General features: G+C 29.5%; 1 protein-coding gene across 1 annotated transcript; it reads left to right on the top strand.

The window, feature by feature from the left end:
• Nucleotides 1-4113: 4113 nt before the first annotated feature.
• Nucleotides 4114-8287, top strand: LOC125835494 (3-hydroxyisobutyryl-CoA hydrolase-like protein 5). The gene is made up of 13 exons (XM_049514626.1): nt 4114-4188; nt 4312-4395; nt 4490-4558; nt 6162-6225; nt 6343-6500; nt 6615-6699; nt 6813-6898; nt 7136-7257; nt 7354-7414; nt 7587-7685; nt 7807-7908; nt 8021-8062; nt 8171-8287. The coding sequence occupies exons 1-13, from the start codon at nt 4114-4116 to the stop codon at nt 8285-8287; spliced, it is 1164 nt and encodes a 387-aa protein (XP_049370583.1).
• Nucleotides 8288-8523: the final 236 nt, after the last annotated feature.

Below are 8523 nucleotides of genomic sequence, written 5' to 3'. Positions count from 1 at the left end.
GTTCAATGTAAATTTACAATGAATACGAGAAAATGGGTGAGGTGAAAAGATTGTAACTTATATGAACTTGCAATGTTAATTGAAATTCAATAAATATGTTAAGAAAATGTAATAAATGGTCTTATGAAGTGGCTTTTGAATTTTTATAGCGTCTCTTTTTTCTCATGTTTGTTATGATTTTTTTCAATATGATAATTCATTTCAATTTATTTTATTAATACGTCATACAATTCCTATACTAATTTGGATTATTAGCTTATATACCAAGTTGATGAAGTATAATATTTTTTTCGTTGTCTTTTCTAAAAATTTCAAATAGATTGAACATATTATTTTCATTATAGTATTACTTTGTGTATTATGAGTTTTGAAACTTTAAAAAACTTTATAACGTAATCAAAGAATTTGAGCATCGCTATATTTACACCTACACTCAAATGAATAGCAACATTTCATGAAACATCTTCAATTCATAAATTCAAAATATTAGAGTGGTGAGTATGAGTAGAAAACTGATGAAAGTTTTTTTAGTTTATATTCTTTTTCGAGTGATATAATAAAGTATGTTTTTTTGAGAAATTTTTTATATCATGTTTTCATTTAATTATTTCTTGAGTAGCAAAGACTAAATATATATAAATAACCTGGGCGGACAAATATATAATCAAAGGTCTGTCAAAAAGCTATTTTTATACATAATTTTTTTAATATTTGTTTAAAACAAAATATAAATAAAGTTCAATTCTAATTTTCATGGTCAAATTAATATTCAAATAAAGTAAAAAATTTCAAATTCTTTTAATTTGTAATATCTTATGACCAAACGGGTGGTGTAATTTTTTTTATTTCGCGCGAAGCGCGGATAAGTTCCCTAGTTATAAAATATGCCCAAATATTGGTAAAAATATAGGAATAATGAATAAAGGTGTGTTAATATATTGGTTTGATCTGGAACCAATATATGATAAAATAGTCACGAAATTGGTAAACATATAGGCACGTAATAATGGTTGTGTGTAGGGGTGTTCACAGTTTGGATAAAAACCGATTCAAACCGAAAAATCGAACCAAACCGATTAAATGAATCGATTTTATTTAGGGTTTGATTTGGCTTGATTTTAGATTTTTAAAAAGTTGATAGTATTTGGTTTGGTTATAGTTTTATTCGAAAAAAATCAAAGAAATAACCGAACCAAACCGATAAATAATACACATAAATTTTATTATTATACATACATAATATACTATTTTATAAACAATTTTAAAAATCTTATATATGTATTCATCAAAATGTATTTATAATTTACTTATGAAAGTAAAAATGTCCAAGGTAAGAACTTCTATCTTATTGGTTTCACGTATATGAGTGTCTATGACAATTCTTTGTGGAACTAAAAATGTCAATGTCTCTTCCTTCTAGGACAAAACTAGTGAATTTTGAAGCTTTATTCATAGTAAATTCAATGATCGAAAGTTTTATAATGTCAGTCATTCTAACTATTTTTCATTTTGAATGGATTATTGTAACTATTTTCACGTTTTGAATAAATTATTTCTTTTAATTTTATGTATATGGTTATTATTTTATTCTTTTACTAATATTTTTAAAACTGAAATATAGTACTCACTCGCCTTAAGGAGCGTGAAGCGACACACTTTCGCCAACTCAACCATTTTAAAGACACATAAGCGTGGCCAATGGTCAGAGGGGTTCGATAAATTGTGTTTTATTGAGTTTAAGGGTCCAGATGACAAAGGAGTAAGTAGAAGGGTTCAGAATACAAACTGATACAAGTACAAGGATCTACCAGACCATTTCGCCAAATCTTAATAATCAATAACTAAACCTACAAACCAAACAGGTCTAGTAATTGCACTATGAATAATTAAGAGACTAAGATTTTCATTAAGTGCTAATATATGAGGTGTGTGAGCCACGTACGTATATATACACTATAAGAAAATGGTGAATTAATGGGAATTTTTCTGGGGATTAGTATGAAAATTTGCAGGAAAAAAAATTTCTGCGAATTTTCATACTAATCCCTAGGAAAATCCCCATGTAATTCACACTTTTGTTGCAGTCACACCTTCGATTTGCAAGTAGGGTATCAGCCCATCACAACTCTTGCCGACTTAGGATTCGTCTCATTGTCTGATCAAATTTTCTTAAGCTCAATATCATCCGGCACTAAGCTCCATCCTATTGTCATCCCTAATAGTGATTCAAATCTTTTTGCAACGTGCATCATTCTAAGGGGACATGGGGTTGTAGGGATCCCTCAAACGACTCAATGAGCTGTACATATTTGTTTTTAAAGTTGCACATGATTTGTACATAATTGAACAATCTATTTAAATACACAAATTTGTTTTTTAAAACAAAAAATATTGTGCCACACCATTCTTGAATGAAGAAAAAGTGTTGAATTGGTATTTAGTGATTAAATTCCTTTGATTAGTACCATGGCTAAGATTTCTTCAAACTTCAAGAGATTAATCAAATTTGTTTCTGTTAGTTTTATATTTGGACATATAAGTAGGAAAGCTATATTTCCTAATGAGTGTAGCAACGCACGTTGAGAAATTTAGTAGTTTGATAGAGGATTACTTTAATTATCAGCAATATCTTGATGATATTTATTTACGCTTAAAAACATCCAGCTAATCACAGATCAACTCAAAAAAAAAAAAAAAGTATATTTTGCATCCCAAATATGATGTAACATGCCACACATTATATGTCGTTCACTTGGGGAGTTAGAATTTGACGAAGGGCGTATAAAATTGAATATATACCCATATTAATTAATATTTAATGGAGAACTTATATAAATTATACTAGTTTAAGAGTTAATTACTTAGATACATTCTAGTTTGCTATATTATGTATCTTACCAGGTTTTTGTGCCTCCAGATACGTCCAGATATATGATATATGTATCCCGTATACATGAGGTAAGTGTAATTTGTTCTATATACATTGTATCCAAGTGGATTTGCATTACCTGGGATGCATAGCAAATCTCGCTCACCTCTCTCATGTGTATCTGGTAGCCCAAATACATGTGAATCACTCCAGATACATCCAAATACATGTATCTAGTGTGATTCGCATGTATCTAGGAAACATACGAATCTCGCTCACTTTCCTTTCAATCCCGCTCGCCTCTCTCCCTATTTTGTGTATTTTGTAACAAAAGTACATGTATTTAAGTGTAAAATACGTAGGAAACTCTTAATTAGTGGTAAGATACGTAAGATTTTGAATGTATAGGTAATAATATTATATATGGTAGTAAAGTATGTTTAATTATACATATAGTTTTTCCATATTTAATCTACATACACTAGATAATTTTTTGGCGAAGATGGGTGTCAAACCACTGTTTGTCTAAGGTGGTTCCGCTCATAATGTCTTTTAACACCCCACATTATATGTCGGCCAGCTTGAATTTTGAAAATAAGAAAAATGAACGTTTTAATGAAAGTCTATTAGGAAAAACAAGTTTCCTAAGTGATATTTAAACTTTATTATCTCCTTCTCACGTCCCCAATCCCCGCCTCTTGACCATCCCAACCCCGAACACCCAATCCCTGCCTTTTTATTCCCAATCACTTTAGCCAACTTTTTTCTCTATATTGTTTAATAGGATTTGATCATTTGTTCCATTCACGTCAAGTTTAGTTGACATTTTAGATCATTAATTAATTAATTATGAAGGATTCTATAGCTGATTTTTTTTCAATTATTATGATTAATTAAGCTGGAGTTAAATTAATAGATTTCATTAAGTTTAATACTATTACAATGATTCTTTCACATTATAGAGAGAGTGAGGGAGAATATAATTTTATTAATAATTGTTCACGTGTAACAATATATAAAGTCCCTTTCCCATACACAAATTTAGAGAAACCAAGGTTAGAGCAACAACTTAATATTTCATATCTTCCAGACTATCTATCAGAAATAAAATTTGAGAATTATATTTTGGTTAATCTGGTAAGTGAAATTAATCACCCAATTATTTGTTATCGCGAATTTTAACTTTATTATAGATGCTTTTAATTAGAGTTATTAATTACTTGTTCGTTTTCTGTAGTACTACTATGGCAATAATATATATTCCCAGTAGCAGCACAATGTTTCCAATGCCTCAAAAAGTACTGAGACAAAATAGAGAGGTAATTTCAACGTTACGAAAATATCTTATTAATGTCAGAAATATATTTATATATATATATATATATATATATATATATATCGATCTCCGGTCTAAATGTAGCTTAATTTTTGGTTCTCATTAGGTTGTTGTCCCTGAGGAAATCGGCCGCGCCAGAATGCTCACATTGAATCGGCCTAACCATTTAAATTATTTATCAGGCGAAGTGGTATATATATTTATACATTATGATAAAAATATATGTATAGTTATAAAATGGCTATTGCATGTTCAATTAATTATAATTTTTTTTTTTATATTAGGCATTAACGCTCGGGCAGAACTTTGAGAAATATGAGAAAGATGATAATGCTGATTTTGTAATTATCAAGGTAAGGACTAATTAAGAAGTAGTATCTATTTTGCTTTACCATGATACCCTTTTAATTTGGTATTAGTTGGCATATATGCCCTCCAATTTTAGATGTGCACACGTCCTATGTGACATAATACATGTAGGACACGCAAATTGTTATGTAGGACGTGTGTATCTACTTGTTCAATTATGAGAGAACACATAAAACCCCTCCTAAACTTGGTCGCAGAACTTACTTTAGCATTTAAACTACACGGGTGTTTAAATATCTCTCTTAGCATCTTTCAAGTGAATTTAATATCACCCTAAGATTATAACACAACTCTCACCCGCCACATCATAGCCACATAAGCGCCACATCATAGCTATGTAGGCATCACGTCATTAATTTTTATTTCTTTTTAACTTATTCACCATTTTTTCTTTAACACTTTTTAAAATTAATTACATCAATCAATTAATTTATAAATGCATACCCCCTCCCCCTCAGCCCCCCCCCCCCACTCTCTTTCTTCTTCCTTGTTTTTTACCATTTCAACCTTCAATAATTTCATTTCTTCTTCTTCACTATTCAACAATTATTTTTAAATAACTTCAAAGAAAGAAAATTCATTATAGTATTCACATTATCTTCTTCGAACTCTCTCCATGAATTTGTCCTCTAGAAGAATGCATTTTTTGAAAGTCAATTTTTTCTTGACAACTCAAATAAGAAATAAAGATTACATAAGAAGATTGATCCAAAAAACTATAAATTCTATGAGAAATATCTGAGTTGATCTAGAAATGTCTAAAGATGGATTTGTCTTTGGGCCATTTTCAGATTTCGGTTTTGTTTTTTAACCAACTGTGACTTGTTCTTTTATTTTCTATATTATAAAAATGTGACCAGCTTGGTCACACTTTGATTAGAAAAAAGAGAAGAAGATAGTTTCATATTTTTTGCATTATAAAATAATAGAAAATTAACATGGGTTACTCAAAATTCAAGAAAGTTTATATTTGTGAAATTGAAATAAATAATATATAATGAAATCGACGTCAATAAAATGACATTGGTATTAAATTTTATAGATTATTAAAGGACTAGTATAATGAAAATAGTGGATAGAGATGGAGATGAAGATGGAGGAAGTGTTATTTCAATGGAAAAAGAGGTGCATTGGGAAAGACAACAAAATGAAAAGAAAAAAACTTACCAAAATTAAAAAAGGGGACCCACAAATTTACATTACCTCTAAATAAGAAATTTTAAATATTTTTTAAAGAGGTACTAATATATCAAGAAAAACTATTAAAAATATTAGTTATATATTGGTCAATAAAAAAAGACCATGTGTACGTTTACAAAATTCAACTTTTTTTTTCTCATTTTTCACGTGCTTTTAGGAGAGTATATTCACTCTCTCTATAATGTCACCCCTTAAGGTGATATTTAAATCACTTGAAAGACGTTAAGGGGATATTTAGTCACCGTGTAGTTTAAGTGCTAGAATAAGTTATGCGGCCAAGTTTAGAGAGATTTTATGTGTTTTCTCCTCAATATATACATGTTTAAGTGTCTGATTTGATGTACTATACCTTTTATTTTAAATTCTCATTCATTTGCACATATATAGGGAGCTGGTCGCACTTTTTCTGCTGGTGGGGATTTGCATATGTTCTATGAGGGACGAAACACAAGTAACTAGTTCTAAATTTTCCCTTTATTTTTTTCATTATATGTTAGAATTATTGAATTATTAATTAATTGCTATATGTCCACTTAAACTCATGAGTATACATGTATATTATTTGAAGGGGATTCTTGCCTTGAAGGTGTTTATAGAATGTATTGGCTTTGCTATCACATTCATACTTACAAGAAACCACATATTGCTCTTGTCCATGGAATGTCTGTGGGTGGGGGTGCATCCTTGATGGCTCCAATGAAATTCTCTGTGGCTACTGAGAAAGTGGTCAGTACATATATCTGATTTACGTATAATTATCTTATAAATGATCTGATTATACGAATTAAGTCGATATTTAATTTCAAGTTGTCTAACATTTTTGTTGATCGAACTTTACAGTTTAGTTCCACTCCTGAAACAAATATAGGGTTCCACCCAGACTGCGGCTTCTCATATATGCTTCCGCGTCTTCCAGGTCGACTAGGTAAGCGCTGGACTTGACTCCTACCTCGTATATTAATACCGAATAATATGATACAAGTAAAAGAGAACCTCTCCAAAAATATGTTAATTAATTAAATGTATGTATACACGTAGGGGAATACTTGGGCTTAACAGGAGAAAAACTAAGGGGTAAAGAAGTGGTTGCTGCTGGACTAGCCACTCATTTTGTTCCTTCACAGGTTTATCTCTAAGCTTTTCCTTTCCTTCAGATATTCACCATACACTACAACAAATACCAAATTTTTATATTTAGCGGTAATAATATAATATAAATATATTTATAACCAACACTCTATATATATAAATGCCGATTAAAGGTTTTAGCAACTCTAAATATAATGACTCATGAATTGCCGCTAAATATGATATTGCCACGAAATATCTCTTTTGCTTATAATTTTTTTTTCAAATGTCAGAAATTATTTCAGCTAGAGAAACGTTTGTTGAGCATAAAAAGTGGTGATGAGGATACTATTAGATCTGTCATCAATGAATTTTCCACAAATATTCACATTGATGAAAGAAGTATCTTGAACAAGTAATGTATCATATAATTAAATTATTATATTTTGAGCTATTTCTTTGAGATGAGATATTAAGAGTAACATTTTTATTTTTTCCAATTTACGTGTAGGTTGTCCATAATCAATGAGTGTTTTTCCAAGGATTCTGTGGAGGAAATTATTGAATCATTTGTAAGAATTACTTTTTTTATTAGAAGCTACTCCTTTCTTCAAATTTATTATTACATGATACTTTTAAAATTTTGTACCAATAATCATTGCATACTAAGTTAAAAATTCAAATTTTTATAAATTTATTTTGATGTGACTCATAGCATAACTTTTTGTATGGTTAACTTTTCAGGAAGCTGAGGCAAGCAGAAAAGGAAATGATTGGATTATGGCAGTGCTTAAAACCCTAAAGAAAGCATCTCCAATCGCATTAAAAATAACATTGAGATCGGTAATAAGTCATTTATTATGCTTATTAAACTAGAATAGGAACTTTATCAAGCGGCTCAAAACTCTATATACTTTACGGACAAAAAGAAAAAAACCTTACTTTTTCCTAAATTATATTTTAGATACGAGAAGGAAGGACACAAACTATATCTGAATGTTTGAGGAGAGAATTCAGAATTTCAATGAACATACAACGAGCCATAATATCTGGTGATTTTTATGAGGTAAGTTTACAAATTCTTTTAAGTAAACTCAATCTTATGTACTTGATATGTAGAAGTACACTTAATTTTCGATTTCTAATTTAAAGTTCATTGATATTTTTTATTTATGAAGGGCATAAGGGCGCAGATAATTGACAAGGATAAGTCTCCAAAGGTATGCACCTTTTTTTCTTTAAGTATTAAATACATAATAGTTTTTCTCAATATTGAATAATGATATGTTAATGTGTTTATTAAAATATTTCTATTCATTTATATATAGTGGAACCCTTCAACTCTTGACAAAGTGCATGATGATCAACTTGACTTAATCTTTAAGCCATTCGAAGATCATGACTTGGAACTTCAAATTCCTATAAAAGAAGAAGAAGAAGAATAATATAGGTACAAATGAAGTCATATATTGTATTTTATCGAACAATGGATTTTGCAATATTACTATTTAATTAGTTATTAATTTTGCATTTGATCTAATAATTAACAGGTGGAGAGGAAAATATGAAAATTCTAGCTATTCTCATCCCAACTAAGTGAACGTTTAAAAGGCTTCCCAATTAATATCGTCTCGTGGAAGTGTCCTTGTGTAATTTATTTTCTGTTATTAGTAACATACAA

The sequence above is a fragment of the Solanum verrucosum genome, unplaced genomic scaffold (genome assembly GCF_900185275.1).
Source record: "Solanum verrucosum unplaced genomic scaffold, falcon-dt-bn FXZP01000040.1, whole genome shotgun sequence".
Taxonomy (NCBI): Eukaryota; Viridiplantae; Streptophyta; class Magnoliopsida; order Solanales; family Solanaceae; genus Solanum; species Solanum verrucosum.
Note: the sequence above shows the minus strand (reverse complement) of the source record. Positions and strands in the feature narration are given on the sequence as shown.